The sequence below is a fragment of the Artibeus jamaicensis genome, unplaced genomic scaffold (genome assembly GCF_021234435.1).
Source record: "Artibeus jamaicensis isolate MK-2021 breed Jamaican fruit bat unplaced genomic scaffold, CSHL_Jam_final contig_519, whole genome shotgun sequence".
In the NCBI taxonomy this organism is placed as follows: domain Eukaryota; kingdom Metazoa; phylum Chordata; class Mammalia; order Chiroptera; family Phyllostomidae; genus Artibeus; species Artibeus jamaicensis.
Window position 1 is genome coordinate 12,891,303 of NW_026521871.1, and position 22,099 is coordinate 12,913,401.

The 22,099-nt window shown below is 41.2% G+C and overlaps 4 protein-coding genes and 4 non-coding genes across 36 annotated transcripts in view; 2 read left to right on the forward strand and 6 right to left on the reverse strand.

The window, feature by feature from the left end:
• Positions 1-1,066: 1,066 nt before the first annotated feature.
• SPCS1 (signal peptidase complex subunit 1) lies at positions 1,067-3,708 on the reverse strand. Its single transcript, XM_037134714.2, has 6 exons — positions 3,583-3,708; positions 3,175-3,405; positions 2,590-2,982; positions 2,176-2,235; positions 2,005-2,091; positions 1,067-1,540 (listed from the first exon to the last, which is right to left on the reverse strand). The coding sequence occupies exons 1-6, from the start codon at positions 3,706-3,708 to the stop codon at positions 1,415-1,417; spliced, it is 1,023 nt and encodes a 340-aa protein (XP_036990609.2). The 3' UTR covers positions 1,067-1,414.
• On the forward strand, positions 2,969-11,996 carry GLT8D1 (glycosyltransferase 8 domain containing 1). 3 transcript variants are annotated; one of them, XM_037134710.2, is made up of 10 exons: positions 2,969-3,301; positions 5,447-5,500; positions 5,584-5,679; positions 7,707-7,920; positions 9,367-9,484; positions 9,711-9,795; positions 9,953-10,065; positions 10,991-11,157; positions 11,244-11,356; positions 11,503-11,996. In XM_037134710.2, exons 2-10 carry the CDS (start codon positions 5,485-5,487, stop codon positions 11,691-11,693), a joined length of 1,113 nt encoding a protein of 370 aa, XP_036990605.1. In that variant the 5' UTR covers positions 2,969-3,301; positions 5,447-5,484; the 3' UTR covers positions 11,694-11,996. The 3 variants fall into 3 exon arrangements, with proteins under 3 accessions (XP_036990605.1, XP_036990608.1, XP_036990604.1); XM_037134709.2 differs by lacking the exon at positions 2,969-3,301 and adding an exon at positions 3,330-3,764; XM_037134713.2 differs by lacking the exons at positions 2,969-3,301; positions 11,244-11,356 and adding an exon at positions 3,327-3,764 and having other exon boundaries at positions 11,503-11,671.
• A 26-nt stretch (positions 11,997-12,022) lies between these two features.
• GNL3 (G protein nucleolar 3) lies at positions 12,023-19,816 on the reverse strand. 2 transcript variants are annotated; one of them, XM_037134708.2, is made up of 15 exons: positions 19,569-19,816; positions 18,913-18,971; positions 18,212-18,349; positions 17,976-18,089; positions 17,685-17,768; positions 16,654-16,786; positions 15,633-15,745; positions 15,268-15,382; positions 14,333-14,420; positions 13,467-13,641; positions 13,197-13,339; positions 12,970-13,106; positions 12,709-12,887; positions 12,374-12,440; positions 12,023-12,257 (listed from the first exon to the last, which is right to left on the reverse strand). In XM_037134708.2, exons 1-15 carry the CDS (start codon positions 19,579-19,581, stop codon positions 12,172-12,174), a joined length of 1,644 nt encoding a protein of 547 aa, XP_036990603.2. In that variant the 5' UTR covers positions 19,582-19,816; the 3' UTR covers positions 12,023-12,171. The 2 variants fall into 2 exon arrangements, with proteins under 2 accessions (XP_036990603.2, XP_036990602.2); XM_037134707.2 differs by having other exon boundaries at positions 12,024-12,257; positions 15,268-15,385.
• Positions 13,698-13,774, reverse strand: LOC119041492 (small nucleolar RNA SNORD69). Its single transcript, XR_005081050.1, has one exon. It is a non-coding gene; the product is annotated as a small nucleolar RNA SNORD69 (small nucleolar RNA).
• LOC119041491 (small nucleolar RNA SNORD19) lies at positions 14,519-14,597 on the reverse strand. Its single transcript, XR_005081049.1, has one exon. It is a non-coding gene; the product is annotated as a small nucleolar RNA SNORD19 (small nucleolar RNA).
• Positions 15,503-15,587, reverse strand: LOC119041493 (small nucleolar RNA SNORD19B). Its single transcript, XR_005081051.2, has one exon. It is a non-coding gene; the product is annotated as a small nucleolar RNA SNORD19B (small nucleolar RNA).
• On the reverse strand, positions 16,537-16,612 carry LOC119041490 (small nucleolar RNA SNORD19). Its single transcript, XR_005081048.1, has one exon. It is a non-coding gene; the product is annotated as a small nucleolar RNA SNORD19 (small nucleolar RNA).
• The window catches only part of PBRM1 (polybromo 1), a 135,808-nt gene continuing 133,456 nt past the window's right edge, over positions 19,748-22,099 (forward strand). For 20 of the 26 annotated variants that reach the window (XM_037134686.2, XM_037134697.2, XM_037134700.2 and 17 more), the window contains exon 1: positions 19,850-19,946. The gene's annotated coding sequence lies outside the window, so the exon portion shown is untranslated. Of the gene's footprint in view, positions 19,770-19,846; positions 19,947-20,224; positions 20,569-22,099 lie in introns of those variants that run through there. The other 6 variants (XM_053669360.1, XM_037134696.2, XM_037134694.2 and 3 more) reach the window with 6 other exon arrangements.

Here is a 22,099-nt window from a genome sequence, read left to right on the forward strand (position 1 = left end):
TTTGCTTTATGCATTTCACATCTTATTCAGTGCACGATTTACAACAGTGACATCTTGGCAGCTATGAAATGTTCCTCTTTGCCACATTCAATGCTTTCTGATACTAAATATAATTTTTTTCACTATTACCCCTCCTTTCTGCTTGCATTTGCCTAGTATCTTTGTCCTGTTTTCAACCACTGGATGTCATTTGAGAACATGAGGTAGCCTGATTTTCAACCCTACTTGGGAGCTCCTAACTGTTAAATTACCTTGTATTTATTGACATACTTGGTCTACATATTTGTCTTCTTACTTTTTCTTTTTTTAACTTTCCTGATTTTTGCCCTGGGTACATTTTAGTGGAGCACCATACCATACACCAAAAGGCTGCAGGTTCAGTGCCTAGTCAGGGCATATACCTAGGTTGCAGGTTCAGTCCCTGGTCAGGGTGCACATAGGAATCAACCTATCAATGTTTCTCCCTTCCTCTATCTCTATAAAAATAAAAATAAAAATAAATAAAAACTCATTTTCCAGTATGGATTAAGAAATAAACTTCCTGACTTGCTGTATTAATGTCTGCTCCCTTTTTTTTAAAACTACAGTTTGGAAGTCCTACACCCTGTTATTGAGAAATAGAATATTATCTGTAATAACCCTCCCATCCCTCACATAAAACCTTTAGATTGTTTTCTTTTCAGCCCTCTGGAAAACTTAAAAGGAATGTATAGCTTCATAGATTTTCACTTTAGTCCATCTTGGGTAAAGCATAATTAAATGATTCCTGCTTAAGAATAGACTTATTTTAGTCTGTTGTTAAACAGACTGTAGTATAGTTAAACAGACTACTAAATAGGATTTTACTACTAATACTGTAGTATTTGTAGTAAAAATACTACTTTATCACAAATTCACATTAGTAAATTTTTTCATTAGGTACTCGTTGTTAAGTAAGAATTGTATTAGGAACTGGAAGTTACCAAAAATATAAATGAGGCTTACTGACACTTTCAGAACCATGAACTTCTAGCTTCTGCTTTTACTAGCAGTCTTGCTCGCAAAATAATGAATAAGACTTTAGACATAGACTTGCACTATGAGTTTTAATTGAAAATATTAAAACAGCTTAACAAAATGAACTATAAAACTTTGATAATTAAATTTTACTATCATTTGAGTCATATGTTCATTACTTCTGTAGACCTGAAAGAAACTTTGCATATTTGTATTTTCTGTTTTCTATTTCAAACAAAGATTATGAAAGAGGTCTAAAATATATGTATGCCAAAGCTCAACTGAGAAGTGAAATATAAAGAGAACAAAATCTTTACACAGCTATACCATAGGTGGTTTTTTGGGTGTGAAAACTTAGCTCATCTCACACAATACAAAAGCAGGTGCAATAGTAAAGCTGAATCATTAAAACTCCCGGTCAATTATTTTTAGCATGCCTCTTAATTTTTCTTTCCCCTGGTTTCTTGTCTTCTGCACTTGAGTCTTGAACAGGTAACCACTTGAGGGGGTGCCGGCGATAAATGGGCCATGGAGGAAGTGTCAGCTGGGCCAGAACACAGAAAATGGACCAATTATAGCCATTGAACATTATGTATAATGCCTGGTTCCCAAATGACTTCTATACTAAAGGTAAAAACAACACACATTCCTATGAAAACTTGATGCCAATGCCCAGACAAGACACTTTAAGTGACAGGAACAAGCCTCACTGTTTGGACATACGGCTTTAAGAGCTAAAACAGTAGTAAGCATGGAGCAAAATCCTGCTAACTTTAACCCTGGGGTTGCTGCTTGTGGCAGCTGCCAAAAAATTAGTTGTATCCTTTTATACAGCTTACTTCAGCTAACACTATCAGGCATTCTACTTCTCCAGGATTAGCAAGGGGAAACTGATGGAAAGGATGAGTGAAAAGCTTGTGCTGGTTTTCATTAACAGGTGCAATCAAAACAATCCAATTCAGACAACCCAAGTTGCCACTAACATTCAAACACCCACAAACGTCTTACCAAACATGAAAAAGCAAATCCAGCCATAACTATATAGACAGTCCATCCGAACTGTTCTGCCACGTACCCGTAGATAAATCCAACTATCTAGAAACAAAATATAATAAATACAGTCAGGCTGGGGGTCGAGAGGAAGAAAACAGGTAAAGATCATGCAAAGCCAATACTTACTGCTGAAAAAAGAATAATTCCCTGAAACATCTGTTCAGCTAGCTTCTGGCCCTTGTAATCCTAGAGGTGAAGGAGAGCAAAGCAGGAATTGGTTCCACTACCGAAGAGATACAATTCCTGCCCTAGCCTCACAGGCTAGGCACAGGTCAATCCCGTCATCAGGGGATCCCCCAAGGACCTGGGCATGAAATGAAATGCTGGGTTTCCTGGGGGAACTGAAGCATCCTAATGTAGTACTGGCAGGGGGGATTCTCGCGGAGGAAGGGAGGAGAGACCCAGGAGACACAAACCGGGGACCAGTGCAAGATAAACTTTTGGGCCAGGAACCGCAACGGAGCTGGTCGGTCTCGACGCACGAGGGCTGCTAGGTGAGCGGCGCGCGAATGTTAGGACCAAGGTGAGCCGCACCCTCACCATTTGCGTGGGCAGCGAGCTCAGATGTTCCAACATGACTGGCCGAGAAGGTGGGCAGCGGAGGGCTGGCGTCCGGGAACGAGGCGAGGGCGACCGCGACTCAGAGTTTGGCGAGCGGTCCCGGGTACAGCTGGACGAGCCTGCCTTGCAGGGTAGTGCGAAGGCCGCAGCCCCGGAAACGGATGTCTCAGGCGGACCCGGATGGCCCAAGGCCCCGCCCCGCTCCATCGCTAGGTGCCCTGCGCTTACGGAGCCGGGTGGAGCCCGTCGCACTGCCCGCGGAGGCTGAAGTGGTGACCGCGGCGGCCGAGTCGAGGCATTGCGCGCCGGGGAAGAGTTCGCCGTCTGTGCTGTTGGGTGCTGTGAGCCGCACCCCAGGCTCCTCAAACTGTCCTAGACTGGGCCTCAGGGACTTAACGGCCATCGGCGCGTGCCCCGTCTCCATGGTGACGGGCTTTTTTTTGCGAGGACCCTGGCAGTGGGGCTGCCCCGTGGCGCCTGCTAGGTGTGACGCTGTAGATGCAGCTGGTGGGCTGAGGCTTGCGGAACTGCGTGGCTGCAGGGGACCCAGCGTGTTGGCCCGACTAGTCCGAAGAACAGGAAACGCGGGTGGCCCGGCGGCAGATTGGGCCTCGGGGCCTGCGGTCCCGGCGCTGAGCTGGCGGGGCGGAGCCGGCCGGGGCGCGGGTGGCGGCTCCTCCTCCGATTGCAGGTAAGGGAAGGAGCGGGGAGCGTCCTAAGGTCTACGGCTTGCCGGTACCCCGAGTCTCTCTGGGGCAGAGGGGAACCCTGGGAGCGTGACAGCCCCCGGTACCCCTAAGCGTAAGAGGGCCTTATTGACTCCTAGAATTTAGAAGGGACTACCCCAGGCCGTGTCCTCGAGAGAAAAGAATCCCCTCGGTCCTTGGCCATCCCTTGCTCCGGTGCGGCGAAAGTTCCCACCTCGAAGTCTCCAAGTTGGCCACCAGCATGTTCAAGCTGACTTCACTGGACCCTCCTGGTAGAAACCAGCCAAAAAGGTTGTGTCTGTCTCTCAGGGCCGGTCTCTGTGTCAAAAACATAGGCCCCTCCCCCGTTACTCTGAACGAAGGGGCTGCCCTTGTTTCGAAGAGAAACCATTCTGGAGAACCCCGGCCTGTGCGTCCCAGGAGGCTCTCTGACCTCTATGCGATGTGGTACGTAGGGTCAAAGACGGTAGGACTCAAGGTACCCCCAGGGTGCGTGAGTACATCAAATATCTGCTGGGATTGTGTTTTTCTTGTGTCTGGCTAACTGGAATAGCACAAACACATGTGCCTCTCGATTCACATACTACCTGTAAGTAATTGTTACTGGACATTGTTAACCTAAAACACTGCCCCTTCTACCATGAACTTAATGAGATTTACTTGAGTGAAGTAGTTTTCTCCAGTCTTGGTGGAAGTTGGCTACGAGCAGGCAGACGTTACAGCTTTGTCTGAGCACCTCCCAGTCTGCCAGCTTGCATAGATAAGGCTCAGCCCACAAATGCGATAGAAGCACCTGCTTTACAGTATATATTTGAGAGGAAGTTCATTGATATAATGCACTTTATATATCCTGCTGTAGAAGGAAAGATACAAAGAGTTAGATTATTCCTGGGGAGTCTGAATCATCTCCAAAATTTGTAATCTGACCTGTGATCCCCAGATTTTTAAACAATCCTTCAGTATATTTCTCCTGTTTTCAAAGACCTTGAGACATCAAGGAACTGATATGCACACTTAAAGGTGAAATTAATTTACTTTGATTTGAGAAATATGCTATATTCAAAAATGCTTTGTTAAATTTATAGCTTTTTGTAAATGTTAGGTTCTCTCATGGGAGAAGATGAAGTAAAAAAGAGTAAAAGTCTCAAATGTAGGATCACAGTAACCTGGTTGTTTAATATCTATTTTTAAGGAAGAGTTACCTAGAGATTATCATAGATTTCTAATAGTTTTAGTACCACCTACAGTTCTTGTTTCCATTGAGTTAATGAGATGAGTTGGGGAGCATAAAGCTGCAGAGAAGCAGCTATTTTTTTTCTTTTAGATTTTAATTTTTTAAGAATAGTACTCTAAAGCCCTGGCTGGTGTAGCTCAGTGGATTGAGCACGGGCCTGTGAACCAGAGGATCGCAGTTCGATTCCCAGTCAGGGCACATGCCTGGGTTGCAGGCAGGTTCCCTGCAGGCCAGTTCTCTGCAGGGGATGCACTAGAGGCAATCATACATTGATGTTTCTTTCCCTCTCTCCTTCCCCTCTAAAGATAAATAAATAAAAATTAAAAAAAAGAAGTGCATCCATCATAAAAAAAATAGTACTCTAAACTTTGTTGTTGTTTTAATATTTTTTGCATTCTAAACATTTGATAGCAAAATTGGATTTTGTTAATTTTTGTCATTGTTTCTTTGCTATAGTTTTAAATGAATGAGGAAAATGTTCTTATCCCCCCTTTCTTCCAGTTAAACGTGAATGAGACAACTCAGAACATGGATGCTTTGTACCAGTGAGGCCGACCTCACATTACTCTAATAGACAACTGACTACCTAATTTAACAAGCAGTTTTAAGTAGAAATTTATACTATACCCTCCACAGAGGCTAGACCCTAGGTAGAATTTCTTTTGCTTGTCGTCTAGAGGTGTATAATATATAAAGTTATCTTTTTTTTCAAGTTATTTGGAAGTATTTTATTATCATAGCTACCATAAAAAAATCAGGTTCCAAATTGGGTTCTTAGAAACTGTTAATTCAAAACAAGTTTTTGCAGAAAGTATGCACTTACTGTTTCTACCTGAATAAAAGTGTTTAGGTATTTTGTATTTACTGACTTTGGGGGCTTGATTTTGTTTTGTAGGCTTCATAACTAGTATTTACGTAAGACAGAAGAGAAAGATGTCATTCCGTAAAGGTAAGCTTTTTCCTCAAGTTATGTTTTTATTCCTGGCCAAAAAGTACAGAGATATAATTCAGGCTTTCCCCTCTGTGTTTCAGTTAACATCGTCATCCTGGTCCTGGCTGTTGTTTTCTTACTGGTTTTGCACCGTAACTTCCTTGGCCTGAGCAGTTTGCTAAAGAATGAGGTTTCAGGTATGTGAACGCTTGACATCTGTTGATGTGGGAGTTCCCGGTGTCCCACATCCTGAGTTGTATCACTAGGATAAAGGAAAAGAAAGCTTTCTTCTTGGCCTTACAAAAGCTCCTAATGGCTCTGGGATAAAGCATGGCGGTTCTCACTATCCTTTTGCAGCTTTCCCACTCCTGCCTCTTCTCCCTTCTGTGCAGTTGTTTGCTAAGGGTTTGATCTGACAGAAGATGCTTCATGAAATCAGAGGCCAGAGAGAAGCCTCCGTGAGCTACTGCTATTTGCTCACATTGCAGCAGCGCAGGGCTTCAGAAGGTGGGAACAGTTGAGTGTCACTGGTGTTTGATGCCTGCTGCGTTCACTAGAGGGTCAGTCTGGTTAATTTCCTTCACCTGTTACTTTCCTATAACCTGTGGAAGTGCATCAGCAGCACTCAAGTGTATATAGTAAAACAAAACCATAAAGCCTTGTCAACTAATGTTTTTTAAAGTTGTTTTATTATATAATTCCATTGCTAGTTATTTAAAATTATTTGTTCATACTGCTCCACATTGGTATTGAGGGATGTTTGAGGCTTCAGCATGTTTGTTAAAAATCATTTTTGGTTTGCCACACATCATAGTTGACCATAGCAAGAAAAAACTAATAGCTTCCCCTGACTTTTCCTGAGTGCTTTGATAGCGTATTTTACAGTGTAACAGTTTGTATATGTATGTGTGTGTATTTGTACATATGTATGTATATATATGAGGTGGGCAAAAGTAGGTTTAGAGTTGTGAGTACACAAGACACAAAAGTTTACTTTCATATTACTTATTGTTGTATTATTTTCCATATGAATGCCTACTTTTGCCTGCCCTTGTATGTACGTAAAGTAATACCTGCCCCTGGTAGGAATGTTTATTAGAAAAGATAGCACTCAAGCTCCATAAGGACATTTTGTTTACTGCTTTATCTCCTGTGCTTCTGAGTGGTGGCTGGTACATAGGAAGTGCTCAATAAAATATACACTGAATAAAATGATTATTGCTTAGAGATAACCATTATTAAAATTTTGACTTTAGTACCTTCCATTTCTTTTCCCTGTCTATGCTTTTTCTATAGTTGAAATTATACTATGTATAAACTGCACATATGACATGTTTTAAGTAGGTCACCATGACAGTAGAAACTCTTCATATGTAACTTGAATGCCACGTAGTTTGTTTCTACGGAAAAAAAGTCTTTTTGTACAATGACTTTTTGACCTTTTCATGGTAACCCCACAATAAGAAATGCATTACATACAGCATACAGATACATGTGTATGTGCTGCCTCTCTGCCTTTCACGGTGATGATTCATCTGTTTTATTCATGGCTATAATCCACTACTATTGCCTGGCACATAGCAGGCGCTCAGCGTTTAATGAATGATTGAATGAGTAAATGGACATATTATAAAAGGGAAAAATGGTTTACAAAGCAATATGTGTAGTTGCTGTGTGTAATGCATTCTGATATTTTCTAATTTAATGTTCTGTTTCAATTCAGGAACTCTTTCTACATAAATTCTGATCATGATGTTTTCATGTCTACTTATTGGACATTATTCATAGTCTGAAAAACTTTTTAGTTTGTTTCTAGGTGTTCACAATTGTAAATAAAATTGTAGCTTTTGATTCTCAGATTTTGTCCGTAAGAGAAGCAAGAGAAATTATTGGTCAAAGGCCATGTACCTGTTTAATGCTCTTGGTGCAAATTGCCAAAAATTGCTAGAAAGGTTCTGTTATATTCCTATCAGTAGTGTATGAAAATTTTGTTGACCTGTTTTTTTAAATTTATTAATTATTTTTTATTTTAAATGCTGCTTCTGCTTTTCCAAAAGCCTATAAAACATGATTTCTGGGCCCTATACTTCACATTGTAATGGGGGGAAGGATGACGTAGATCAGCATCATAATCATCACCTCTTTTCTAGTCTGGTGCTCTGTGTCGATGCCTTATAAGATTGTGTTTGTATCACAATACCTTTCTTATGTGTGCTCTTTGCAGATTCAGGAATTGTGGGGCTTCAGCCCATAGACTTTATCCCAAATGCTCCCCATCATGTGGTAGATTGGAGACAAGAGGAGATTCCTGTGGTTATTGCTGCATCTGAAGATAGGCTCGGGGGGACCATTGCAGCCATAAACAGCATTCAGCACAACACTCGCTCCAATGTCATTTTCTACATTGTTACACTCAACGGCACAGCAGACCATCTCCGGTGAGCTCTGCTTGCCTGATGCTTTTTCTAGAGGTTGCTCTTTAATATGTATTTTCTCTATACAGTTGAGATTATACCACATACAAACTGCACATGACATGTTTTTCCATGTTACTGTATTGGAAGCATGTCCCCACAATAACAGAAATGATACAAGGAACTTAAGATGTAAGTCAACTGGGTCACCACGTACACTGCTAACTCAAACTGGTAATTTTTTTTAGTAGTAAGGTTTTTTTCAATGAAAGAAGCAATATGTTGATTTACATCCTGTTACAAGTTTCTGTCTCATGAGTAGCTCTTGTCTAGAGTGGGAAGGGATGTGGGAACAATGGCAAGGTAGTGTGAAGACCTGGGCACAGACACTGATCCAGATTCTGGATGGAAGAACATTACTTAACTCTTCGGAGCCCTCATCTGTAAGTATGGGGTGAAGTGCCCAACTTAGAGGATTATTGTGTCAACTAAGTGAGAAAATATATTTTAAAATAACACTTAGTATATAATCCCTCACTAAATGGTTTTTACTGTTACAGTGATTAATAATAGAAACCTAATCTGAGGGACAGTCTCATCCATGCTTTAAAAATGCTTTAAGGTTTACGGTTTATTCCAAGAAACATCTTGTGTAACAGGTTAATAGTTGTCAAAGTTCTAAAACATTTCTGTCCTTGTGACTTTGTTTTGTGAGTTATTTTTTCATATTTTAAAAACAGTGCTGGCTGGTGTGGCTCAGTGGATTGAGAGCCAGCCTGCAAACCAAATGGTAACTGGTTCAGTTCCTGGTCAGAGCACATGCCTGGGTTGCAGGCCAGGTTCCCAGTTGGGGGTTTGAGAGGCAACCAATTCATGTTTGTCTCCCCTTCCTTCTTTTCCCTTCCCTTCTCTCTAAAAATAAGTAAATAACATCTTTTTTAAAACCCCACAAAACTTAGAAACGACCTAAAATAAATGACTACACAAATAACTGTCCATGAAGTGACTTGAAATGGACCTACAGAAAATGTACTTTAGGAAACAACTTTTGTTACAGGCAGTACATTAGACTTCGGTACAATAATTATTTGTCACAGTGGATTATGCTGTGGGTTAACTACCAGCTTTGTTGATAACTAGCTTTCACTACCATCCTACTTTGACTTTTCTTCACCCAAGTATTTGGAGGGTAAGAGTTGAATGGTATGCGTGGACACTGGAGTGAGTTTTTCTACAAGTTTAGTATCAGAAGAGTGATCAAAAGTGTGAGCCTGAGGGAAGTAGTACCTGCTACCATAGAATCTTGGCTCTGGGAGTACTCTCTTCAGATGTGGAAACCAAGGCTCAGAGAAGTGAAGGGGCTTGAACATACATATTTTCGTCCCTAGGGTTTCTCTTAGGAGGCATGAAAAATAAGGCTGTCGTTTTAGGACATGATTATTTAAAACTGAAATGTTTTATTTTCATTAGGTCTTGGCTCAGCAGCAGTACCCTGAAAAGCATCAGGTATAAAATTGTGATTTTTGACACTAAACTTTTGGAAGGGAAAGTAAAGGAGGATCCTGACCAGGGGGAATCCATAAAACCAGTGAGTTCCATGCATCCTTGTTTGTATGTGGGAGTGTTAGGAAATGACTGAGTATCTGGGTAACTGGGTACAGTGCAAGCAGTTTCCTGGGACCAAGCCTGGGCAATTTTAAGTGATCTTTGTCTGTCTTCTCCTGTGTGAGTACTGAGAGCATTCTGGGAGTTTCTAGTAAATACGAACAGAGAAGGTTGAATCCTCTGCCAATCCCTCTTTCTTTTTCTTGCAGTTAACCTTTGCAAGGTTCTACTTGCCTATTCTGGTTCCCAGTGCAAAGAAAGCCATATATATGGATGATGACATAATTGTGCAAGGTATCTAAGAATGTCATTCATTAACAGCGTTCTCTGTCTTGTGTGAGCTGTAGTGGTTGTCTTATTTATGGTATCCTGCAAAAGGTCATCCTAGGAATGAGTTGGAGGAATAAGGGATCTTGAGGCAAATGAAAACGTAAATCTTCTACCCTTTCAGGTGATATTCTTGCCCTCTACAATACACCACTGAAGCCAGGACATGCAGCTGCATTTTCAGAAGATTGTGATTCAGCCTCTACTAAAGTTATCATCCGTGGAGCTGGAAACCAGGTAAATTCCTTATTAGAGCCCTGTAGACACTCCCCTCCCTATAGAGCACATTAATGTGGAGAGGCAGCAAAATTGGGGGATTCTTTTTCTGAGGATTTGAGAGAGGAGAGGGAGAGAAACATACTGAGCCACAGCAGGCGAGGTAGGGAACTTCTTTTATGCTGCATTCCAGTCCTCAATTATTTCACCCCAAACCTTAAGCCCGTCTTCTAGAAGTTTTCTATTCTGCCTAACTTGGAATCCCAAATGTCACTTTTATTTGCTTTATATGTAGAGCCCTTCACTAATAATCAGGTAAGTCATAGTTTTTAATAACAGCTCTTTTCTTTACTGGCTGTCACATTAGAGCCATGTGCTGCATAACTGCTTCACATACCCATTGGTGGTCCTGTAAGATTATAATGGAACTGTACAGTGAGCACATAGTCATCTTAATGTCGAAGCATGACGTGTAACTCCTGAGTTCGTGATTAATGCTGGGTATAAACAAACTTACTGTGCACATTTAGGTACAGCATATACAATTATGAACAGTACATAGTACTGGATAATAACCATTACTGGTTTATGGACTTACCATGTGTATCATTAATAAAGTGTATTTTTACTTTTTGGGTATGCCTTTACAACCACAGCAGCCGCATACACCTGTTTACTGCACTCTTTATCACTTTCTCTTGTGCTTGATGTAATCATGTGTTTTTTAGTACAGTAACCTGCTCTGTAGGCTTCTAGGAGCAATAGGCTATATACACAGACTAGTTGTGTAGTAGGCCACTTCATCTAAGTGCATGCTGTAATGTTTGCACAATGCAATTGCCCAAAGATGTATTTCTCAGAGCATCTCCGTTAAGCGGTGCATGGCTGCATGTACCTATTCTGTTTGAAGCAGTGGACATACTACATATCCCATTTGTGTTTTTAGTACAATTATATTGGATACCTTGACTATAAAAAGGAAAGAATTCGTAAGCTTTCCATGAAAGCCAGCACCTGCTCATTTAATCCTGGAGTTTTTGTTGCCAACTTGACAGAATGGAAAAGACAGAATGTAACTAACCAGCTGGAAAAATGGATGAGACTCAACATAGAGTAAGTATAAAAGTGCCCTAGCTGTATTTCAACAGGAATTAGTCATGATTCTTCATTAACAGCTTGCATTTGTTATCTGTTCCAAGAGAGGGACTGTACAGCAGAACACTTGCTGGCAGCATCACAACACCCCCCCTGTTGATTGTATTTTATCAGCAGCACTCCACCATTGACCCAATGTGGAATGTCCGCCACCTTGGTAAGCAGAAGTAATTAACCAAAGGCGTAAGCTTAATAAAAGACTATCCTCAGGGTATATAATTTCCTTTTAAGTTTTCTTCACTTTGATGTTGCATTGTTGTGTCTGACTGGTACATCATTTGAGTCTCTTTCTTTCAATATAAGGCTCCAGTGCCGGAAAACGATATTCACCCCAGTTTGTAAAAGCTGCCAAATTACTCCATTGGAATGGACACTTTAAGCCATGGGGAAGAACTGCTTCATATACTGATGTCTGGGAGAAATGGTACATTCCTGACCCAACAGGCAAGTTTAGCCTAATCCGAAGACATATGGAAATTTCAGATACAAAGTAAAATATAATTTATGCTATAAGCCTTTCTCAGGAAATCCTGGAAGATAGTACGTGTGAGAAGTAGCAGGTGTGGCAACCCATGGAAAAAGGGACATTTCAACAGTATAAAGAGGACAAGTAGCACTGCCTGGCAGTCAGCTTCCGTGCTGGACTACGTCTGTCTCTAGTGTTTGCTTACTGCAGTGCTGAATGACCAGAGGTGATGAACTGATAAGGCTGGTACAGCCAGTTCAATACTGCTGCTTGATTTTAAGTTTGTAACCTGTGGCCCGATCTATAATAAAATGAAACCTACATTTTTCAATAGGTACCTGATTTATTTTTTGTGTCCAGGTAAATTACGTATTTCATGATATACATACTTACAAAATTTACACAGCTTTACAATAGAAACAGATGGTGTATCAAACACATAGAACAGTTTAAGCAGACTATTCAAGATGTTAAAAAGAAACCAAACCTAGCAGGACAAAGTTTCATTAGACATAGTCTGTATTGAAGTTATAAGCATCATCTTCCTCTTCAGGCACTCTATCCAAGACGTACGACTGCTCAGACTGTTCATCTATATTGGAGGAAAGAAAAGTGGGTGGTTTTTTTTGTTTTGTTTTTGGTTCTTTTTTAAGTAAGAACAATTCCATATCACACTGATTTGTTAGAGGACCCCTCCACCCAACTCACCTGCTTGAGCCTCCTCAGGCAGTGCTTCCCAGGCCTCTTTTGGAGGGGACATGTCTGAGCTCTTTTCCTGTATGACAATGAGAAAGTACTATATTAGTAGCCCTTGTGTCTGCTCATTAATCCAAATAATTATGTAAATGAAAAGGCCTCTGAAGATACACATAATGGAATTAAAAATAAAACTATGGAAGGCTTACATATCAAAATTGTTATGGAACTTTTTGTAATCTATTCTGAAATGTTTAATTTCTACCTTTACCCCCTTCTCATTTGTTGTACATTATAATATTGGAAAACTTAATTCAGTGTAAACAACTCAGAGACATCATACTTACATCAGCTTCTTCAACACTTTCCTGGTCATTGTTGATGTTTTCATAGTCTTCTCTGCCTTGCTGCTTCCTCTCTCTCTGTTTCGGCAATTCTTCAGGTATGTCCTTTTCCTCTATTATTCCATTTGTCAGACCAGAAGACTGGAAAAGGATGCTACTGGCTAAACAAGGGCTTCTGATGGCTAGGAAAGGAATACAGCACAAGTAAACAGACCTTAATAGGTCTGTCAACTGACGAAGACAGCAAACATAAGCCTTGCTTACCTTGTATACTGTGCACATTGTTCTTTTCCAGTTCTTCCAGATTAAAGCCCCATTTCATGTCTGCCACAACGTTTTCATTAAAGTGTGGAGAAAGAGTCCAAGATGTAGGGGGATGGCAATAGTAGCCTAAACAGCCACTGATATTAAAAACATGATTTGTCAAAAATCAGTTCCTTTATTTTCTGTGGTCATCAAATGCCAAGAGAAAGGAGCATTTGTCCACTTACCCTGTCCACTCTGACCACAGCAGTTTGGCAGCACCTTCCACATTTGGAGTTCCGCCTTTTTGGTGCAGTCCTCTTCTCTGAGCAAGCGAAGTAAAAAATTCTAAAGAGTTCTTAAAATCTGGGACAGTGAATTTCAGTACTACCTTAAAAGGAAAAAAGACAACTGTCATTCACCTGATGTGTTGTGGCTAAAAAATTGAAAATATTCTACTTAAAATGCTCACAATGAAAAAGAAAATGGGGTTCTCATGATAAGGAGGGTTCTTTTACCTGTCTAGTGTCAGCTTGGGACAGGATTGCGCTGGCAGCCTCCACTGGTTTTAGTACTTCAATACTTGCTGGACTTCTCAGAGCCAGTGCAGTGGGAGAGTTAAGTGGAGACACAATGAAACTTGGACTGTCTATGATTGTGATTTGTTTGTCCAGGGGGACAACCTGCATGCTCCTGGAACAAGATGGTAATTGGTGAGGGTGTCTACTTGCACAGAGGACGAGGGACAGAACATGAAGCTCAGGGTTGGATTGAACAAACTCAGCATAGTCTGTCAGATCCAGTTTATCATCATTTGCTTCATGTTTATCTAAAACCAGTAATCCCTCCCCTTCTATATACAAACATGTTACAGCTTACATACTACTGAACACATGCTGCTTCCTCTGCCAAATATACCTTCTCTTTTTTTAGAGAGAGGGGAAGGGAAGGAGAAAGGGAGAGAAACCTCAGTGTATGGTTGCTTCTCACATGGCAACCATACATTGGCTCACAATCCAGGCATGTACCCTGACTAAGAAACTGGCAACCCTCTGGCTCAGAGCCCATGCTCAATGCACTGAGTCACTCCAGCCAGGGCCAAAAACATCCTCTTGCAGCTGGCAGAATTCTGTTCATTTTAAAACCAGGTTCAAGCATTATTTCCTCTGAGGACGTTCCCCCTCTCTGAATCCATTTGCTTGTTTTTCAAACCAAACTGTGAGCAGCTATTCCAATCCCAGTTCTTTCCAAGCCTAGAATTGGCTTAACCTCTTCCTTTCACTAACACCTCTAAAGAAAAAATGGGAAATTGTCTTCCTTAATATCTCCAAAACAAAATCTCATCTGGGATGAAATATTACAATTATGGAACAACTCAGTTTACCTTGTAAGCCCCATGGATACACCTACATTACACATCCGTTCTTGTTTTAAGCTATTGATGATGCTGCTTTTCCCCACATTTGGGAAACCTACAAATGGTAAATTCACAGATAAAAAGAAAATTGTGGTTAGTGTTGGTTATTATTACATTTCCACTGGTTTTTTTTTTTTTTTACACTTGCCTGATGTTTAGAGCAAGATCAGAGTTGGATCTGAGTGTCTTCACTTTAACACTAAGACCAATCTTAGTATTCTCCTCATTTCTTGCACAAATAATGAGGTCAGGAAAAGATGATTAACTCAAATAAACCAAGAGCTTTAAGAAGCCAACTTCCTACAGAGCCCAGCTGGCACCCCCCCAAAAGGGGGGGTGCAATTATGTACAATTTGTGTTTACATTGTGTGTGTGTGCTTGGTAACATGGGCAAGAAAGCTAATATTTAAAACTAGTCATTTATTTAATCTTTCTTTTTGGTAAAGATTTTATTTGTGTTTAGAGAGGGGAAGGGAGAAAGAGAAACATCACTGTGGGATTGCCTCTCACACACCCCCCACCAGGGACCTGGCCTACAACCTAGCAATGTGCCGACTGGGAATCAAATAAGCGACACTGTGATTCACAGGCTGGAACTCAATCCACTGAGTCATACCAGTTAGGGGACAAGTCACTCATTTATTAACTACCCCATATATTTTCTTCTTTAAATTTTTTAAAATTGTTACTGATTTTAGAGAAAGGAATGGAGAAAGAAACATTGATTAATTGCCTTCTGCACTGACCCCAACTGGAGCCTGAACCTCCAACCCTTTGGTGCTCAGCATGATGCTCCAACCTACAGAGCCGCATCAGCCAGGGCAACCCCATACAACCGTTAACAGAAAAACTCTTGGCATATAAGAGATTAAGACATAAAATTGTGTTAAACTGAAACTCACCAATTACTCCAACGTGAATAGCTTTGCCACATGTCTCTTGAAAACCTCCAAGAAGTTTCCGAAGACCATCTTTCCCAACGCAGACTTCACTTCTGAATGGAGCTTTTCTCCTTATCTTCTTCACATTAAAATTACAAACAGTTTAACTACTTCTGACAACCCAACATACAATACTCAAGCATCTGGCTCCAAAGCCCAGCTATTTAAATGACCACACAACCACCTTTCAGATTATTTCTGGATGACATGAGAGTTGGAAGCTTATACACTCCCACTTTATAAACCAAGGTTTTGTGTAATTCATCATATTTCAGCCATCCAAAATCTGAAAGAAGCAAATTTCCCACAATGATAGTAAAGGGTACCTTGATTGTTTTCCCTTTGTTCTTCAGACTTGTTGAGGCTCTGAACACAACTGTTGGCAATTCCCTCTTCAAATAATTTAGCCAGTTCTCCAAATTCTCCTTTGGTACCAAATCTGATAGGGATTAGAAATAAAACACACATGTTCTAATTTGGTCATTCTATTGAGATGAATCCGCACATTTAATGAAACTATGGATTTTACCCTGGTTTGCTTTTTGTTTTTTTTTTTCCCCAAAAGGATTTATGTGGATGATAGAAAGTAAGCAAGCTCTTTACTACACTTAAGGGTTCAGTATGTATACTTCCATATTTTTTCAATCCCCTGTCCTGTTTATGCTTTCAGGACAAAGTCAAACTCTAGATTATTGCCTTAAGCCTTTACTTCCAGTATCTGCCGTTAGGTAGCAGCCATGTTTACTGACCACACAGTAATTATATATCCCATTGTTATTCTGCTTCGCAGGTCTCTATTCTGGGTTTTCCCATTCCTGCTGCTTAAACCCAGACATATTTAACTATGCATTTCATCTAAATATTGTCACATATCAACATTGTTCAGGTGGAGAACATTAGTCATCACTTATATGTAAAATGCAGGGTCTGTCACAAATAATACCCCCTTGTTATTAAAAAATCATAAGCATGTAATTCTGCAACATAGTATCACACTCAAGCGCACCTCAGGACATTTTAGGTGACATGTTCAAATTGCTATCCATCTCGAGCAAGACATCACGTACCCTTACCAACCACACTCAAACAGGCATTACTTCTGCTGCACCATGTATTTTGTACAGTTAAGCTATGAAAACTTACGTTCTTAAATAAGGTGCTAGGCATGGAATGCCAAAAACCTCCACCCCTCTGCCCAGCTGTCTCTGGAAAGAAGACAGCAAATGCACTGGCTTTATTGAGGTCAGAGTTGGATCTCTCAGTCTTCAGCGACAATCAGACTGTTCAGATGTTTTCCTCATACCTCACCAGTGCGCATGAAATACGAAGAGCATCCCTTTTGCTCACCTGACTTATTTAATACAAGTACCAGCTTTTTCTGTCCACTCAAGACAATGGCCTCTTCCACCTGAGGACACCTGCAACCAAGAGGATCTCTGGCATCCAATACTTCCAGCACAACATCTGAGGCTTCAATCACCTGCCAAAGTAAAACTATCAGGGAACTATCTTAGGACACCCTCCATACAAGTATACTGCTATTATCCACTTTGTAACAGGGTGAACTCAGAGTTGGATCTCACTTCTTCACTTTGGTATGAAGAATGTTCACATTCATCATTTCTCACAGCAAAGTAAAACACAGGTGTGCTCAGCAGTTCTCTGGCTGCTCATTAACACAGATTTCAAAAGTGTAAACACCCCCACTGTCTGAATATAAAACCCTCCCAGTGAATTAGGACCTGCCAAGAGCTGCTGAGAAGCATGGTCAAGTTCTATTCACAGGGGAGAGTGAGCTTGGGAAAACAGGTGCTGGGGTGGAAGTGCTGGGGATTAACTACACCAAGACATCCCCTTGAGTTCCTACCAAATACTTTACAGCAGGTACAGTACTGTTAAGAACAGACTGCACAGCACAAGGTGAGCAGCAGGCAAGTTAGCTGTTTCTCCTCTCTTCCATCTGTGGAAAAACTGTTTTCCACCAAATGGGTACCTGGTGCCAGAAAGGCTGGGGACTGCTGCTTTTGCGACCCTTATTTTAATTTACTTTCCTCTCTTAACAACCACTGGGTCAACATGTTACTTTAACACAAAGCATCACTTTTATAAATGATGTTTATGGGTTATTGTTCCTGTGTAAAAAGAAAAAGAAATAATAAGATTTTCTTCAGCCAAACAACAGAAAGGCTCTCAATAGAATAAACCTACTTGCTTAGCTCTTATGAATGGCTTTTTCCAGCTCAAATGAACTCTTCTTCATCTTTTGGTGTCAGAAAAAAGGACTCTCATCTTTTACTCCACTGAGCCAAATCAGCCAGGGCTAGGACTCTAGTCTTTTAAATATCACTATTACTTTTAGAAAACCTAGACTAAAATACCTTTTTAAGTTCCTGACAATACAACTTCTTCGGATTCTGTTTGCCAGGCTTGGCTTTGTTCTTAGCTGTGCATTGCTCAAATTCCTAAAGGATAAAGGTAAAGAAAAAAAGGACAAAATTACAAATTCAGCAGTTGTAGCCACTTTCTCCATTTTCCATGGCTGATTAGGGGTACTGCAATGGATATTTAAATAGCATCTGAACTCAATCCTTTTCTTCCCAAGAGGCACAGCATTCCTGCCCTGTTTATGAGCTTTTCTTCTACATTAGAATTCAATCTCTCAATCATACCTCCTTCACAGGCTCCATATTAGATGGCTCAACAACAGAGTTAGTTTTAAGTTTTCTTTTATTTTCCTGTTCCTTGTGCCTGTCAAGTTTCTGCTGCTGTTTTAGTTCTTCAAGCTGTATCCAAATCATAAGAGAAATGGGTGAGCCAAAGTGACTTAGTATTGTTATGTTAACTCACTTCAAAAAAAAACCCCCCCACACATCACTTGTTGAAAATTTCAGCTATTGTAGCTTACCCTCTGTTTCCTTAGTTCAGCTTCCCGAAGAAGAGCTTCCTTAAAGGGAGCACTGTTTGGAACTCCCAGGTCTTTCCTCCGTTTCTTGTGACCCCGTTTCTTAGCCTCCTTCCTCAATTTTCGATGGTGCTCCCGAACCTATTGTAATAGAAAGTTTTTTTTTTAAATCAGTTTACAAAAATACTAAACAGAATCTTTGTAAGAAATCAATCTGGCTGCAATTTTGTTATATGGGCAAAATGACCTAAAAAAATGGAACTTTAATTGTAATCACACAGATGCCTATTTATGTAAAAGACAGCAAGAAATGTTACTGGGAGACTCTTTTTGCAAAGCTTGTGAACATGATGATCAAAGTTTACATACTTTATTTCTGAATTACTCAGTTTTCCACACTGCACTCTTGATGACCAAGAGATGGTGCTGTCCCAGCCAGGTAAACTCAGTTGGTTAGTGTTATCTGGATATGCCAAGACTGTGGGTTTCATCCCTGGTCGTGGCACATCTAAGAATCAACCAATGACAAATTGATGTTTCTCTCTCTCTCTCCAATCAATTTTTAAAAAAAGAAAAGAGTTTGCACCACGGTCAGTATATGCAACCCCCATTTCCTGACATGAACTACAAGAATCCACACCACCTGTGGGAGGACATCAGTTTAGCATTATATTTGGTAGAGTTCTCCCAAGCACGAGGCTTACCTTTTTTTGGATTTTATACCGCTTATGGCAGGTCATGCGTTTACTTGCTTTCTTTAACTCTACAAGGAAACACATCACAAGAATAGACACAAATTCAGTTTAGTTGTTGGTGACTTTGCTCTAGAGTAAGGTCCCTTTTTAAGTAGTTATAAGCTCTCAAACATAATTTAATAATTTTGTGGGGAGCATAACAGAAATACACTCGCTACTCTCAAATCAGAGTTTGACTCAATAGATGGGAGAGTAGAGCCCAACCACCCTCCCTAACTCTTCCAATATCAGACTGGGATCGTACTCCGGAGTGCAAGAGACCCAAGACGACAGCCACTCCCTGTCAACCGCGAATCACGAGCGAAAAGTGGGTTTGAGAAGTGACTTTCAGGCCTCACTGGGGCCGGCCTAAACGTGGCCACATAACGGAAAAAAGGCGACCCTAAATCTACCAGACGCTGTTTCATCGCGAACTTTGGGGTCCCAATATTACCTTCTGTACCAGGGGCCCGCCATTAACATTGGGCCTTCCAACTCTCAGTTCTACGCGGGACCAGAACAATGGCTGACTGCTTACACGCAGGCCCCCATTACTTCAGAGCCCAAGCCTCGGCAGAATTCTCTGATGGGAAGCCCGTCCACCCCCAACTCCAGACACCACTCACTCGGCCGCTTCATAATGGAGGTGAGCCTAGCAGTTGCAGCAAGATCAGTGGATACGACCCCTCTCAGCCAGGACCACGTGTGAACTGAGGCCACCAGCGAGCGTCAGGCACTCACGCTGCCGCCGTAAAGCGCGCCGCCGTCGGCCCGCGTGCACGGGCACGCAGTGTCGCGCGGACCCGGGATCGCTTGGCGGCTCTAGGGTTGGTTTTGCGGCGGCACCGGGAGGGGTGAGGGAGGTGAGGGCGGCGAGGGCGGCGGGTGCTGGAGCGACGGCAGCGGTCGCGGCCGGAGGAGCAATAGCAGCAGCCGTGGCGGCCACAGGGCGGGGCGTGGCGGTCGGGGACCGCGGCCGGGGCTGCAGGCGGCGGAGCGGCTGGGTAAGGCCGGGCCTGGGACGGGCGGGGCCGTTCCTCTTCGGCCGGCTCCCGGGCCTTTGTGTGGGCCCGGGCGGGCGGGAGCAGCGGCGGAGGCCCCGCCCCGACTGTGGAGACGCGCCGGTCAGGCGAGGCGCGCGGGGCGGGGCAAGGCGGCGGGCGTCTCGACCGGCCCGGCTGCTTTGCCGCACCTGTCGGACGGGACAAAGGCGCGCCGCGGCCCGGAAACTCCCCGCGCCCCTCTTTCCCGCCTGGGGCGGCTGGCAGATTGCTCCTAGCTGGCAGCTGCAAAGCTGTCAGCGTTTCCCTTAGTTGCCTCCCCGCCCCTATACCAGTGACAGGTCGGGAAAGGAGGTCAGGGCCTTCTTTTTTGTTGTTGTTTCTTGATGGTTCAGACACAAACTCTAGTAGTGATTTTTTTAAAAACGTTTTCCGGATGACTGTTCAGAGCGAGTATTTTTATCAATGGGACTTGTAGTTATAGTAGACGCCAGGTAAATTTAAGTTTCTTATTTGCAGCACCACAAAGAGTTGAAGTTTTTAAACTGTACTTTTCTGGTTTTTTTAGTATTTTCCATCTCAAAGTTCTTTTACTTAAAGAAAAGCATAGTTTTGTCATTATAGGGTAAGTATTGGTGACTTAAAGGTGAAGAAAGATTGACAAAAATGTAAAAACCTGAAAAACAAGTGACACACAGTATAGTGGGTATAGAGAATATTAAAATAGCTAGAGAAACATGGTGGAGTAAAACATTTTTGTTAACTTATTTTAAAGTAGGTCTCAAAAATGATTTTTAGGGTTTTGTTTATTTAGAAGTGCACTCTTTCCCAAATATCAGTCAGAAGCAAACTGAATTCAATACAAATATGAGCGTAGTATATTTGCTTTATTACTTGTAAAACAGATAGTTCATATTTTATGATTCGAAAGAAGGTTGGAAAATATCTTTTGAAGGAGTGTTTCAAATTAAAACAGAAACGTGTGTGGGTAAATTGAAGTGTCTTGACCACATTCTTTGGCTTTGAGAGTGTCCAGAATACCTCAGATATTAATATTCTACCCAAATCCCCAGGATTAGTAAATTTTGGTGTAGCTATACGTTAGGCAATTATCAAGCCATCAAGCATTGTATGGAAAAATGTTGACTTGGAATAATCTTCCCTAAGTTAAAACACAGGCTGCAATACACACAGTTTGCTAAAGCTTTTGTTTTTTTTTTTTAAAAAAAAAAGGGCAACCGAGGCATAGAATAAATACTGAAAGTTGTGAAAGGCAATGTTAAGGGTGGTTTTTCTCTGGGAAGTAGGACTACAAGTGATTTTTTTCCTTTGAATCGTGTTTTCCATGGTTTTTGTTTTAAGCATGTATTACAGTATTAAGTGCCACTAGTAATACAGGAGAGTACTTAAAATTTATCAGTTGTCGAAATATAAGGGTTGGCTATACTGAGGAAATATTTTTCCGCTTAGGAGTTACAAAGTTATTCTTTACTGTAATTGATCATTGGTCACCAGACTTTTAAACATGTAACCATGTCTAAAATGTTAATTCAGCTTTGGAATCTACTTTCCTCTTTGTGGAAAAAGAGTTGCTGAAGGATGCTCATAGACTTTTTAAATTACACAAAACTTTTTAAAGTGTCCCATTATGTGCTCTTTTAATATATTTATTAAAAACATAAATTGATCACCCATACTATACCAAATATTATTCTATAAGTGAAAGCTACAAAATGAATAAAAACCTGTTACTGTGCCCAGGGAGCATGCAATTCTAAAATCAAAACTTAATATTTTTGTTGTGCTTTGAAGATTCAAAGTGATTTCACATAAATTTCACTGTCATAATAATCCAAGGGAGATATGTACACTTTATTGTGCTCATTTTAGAAATGAAGAAATGGATCTGAGAGGTCGTGACTCAAGCAATATCAAATAGATAATAGAACTGAGACTCTTGTCTGCTGAGCTCATGTTCTGTTACTGTTCCCACCCACCTGGCTACATTGCTTTTCTTGCCAAACTTCCAAATACATTTTTAAATGTGTTCTTTGGAATAAGAAAACATTAAAAGTTATCATTAAGTTGCATCTTTTTCTTACCAAAGTAAGTTAATGATTCAAGAAATTTGGATATTGCATGATCTAAGCTATGCA

Bases quoted from the DNA above. Each gene is read 5' to 3' on its own strand.
- SPCS1 (XM_037134714.2), bottom strand. From the start codon at position 3,708: ATGGTTTCTCTTCGAAACAAGGGCAGCCCCTTCGTTCAGAGTAACGGG. The intron at 3,406-3,582 runs GTCCAGTGAAGT...TCTTACGCTTAG, and splicing joins GGCTGGTTTCTACCAGGAGG to GGGTACCGGGGGCTGTCACG. The intron at 2,092-2,175 runs GTAAGTATTGGC...TTTTGTTTCTAG, and splicing joins GAATTATTCTTTTTTCAGCA to ATAGTTGGATTTATCTACGG.
- GLT8D1 (XM_037134709.2), top strand. The intron at 10,066-10,990 runs GTAAATTCCTTA...TTGTGTTTTTAG, and splicing joins TCCGTGGAGCTGGAAACCAG to TACAATTATATTGGATACCT. The intron at 11,357-11,502 runs GTAAGCAGAAGT...TTTCAATATAAG, and splicing joins GTGGAATGTCCGCCACCTTG to GCTCCAGTGCCGGAAAACGA.
- GNL3 (XM_037134707.2), bottom strand. The intron at 17,769-17,975 runs GTATGATTGAGA...TTTATCCTTTAG, and splicing joins ATATGGAGCCTGTGAAGGAG to GAATTTGAGCAATGCACAGC. The intron at 13,340-13,466 runs GTAAAAGAACCC...TTTCCTTTTAAG, and splicing joins CCCAAGCTGACACTAGACAG to GTAGTACTGAAATTCACTGT.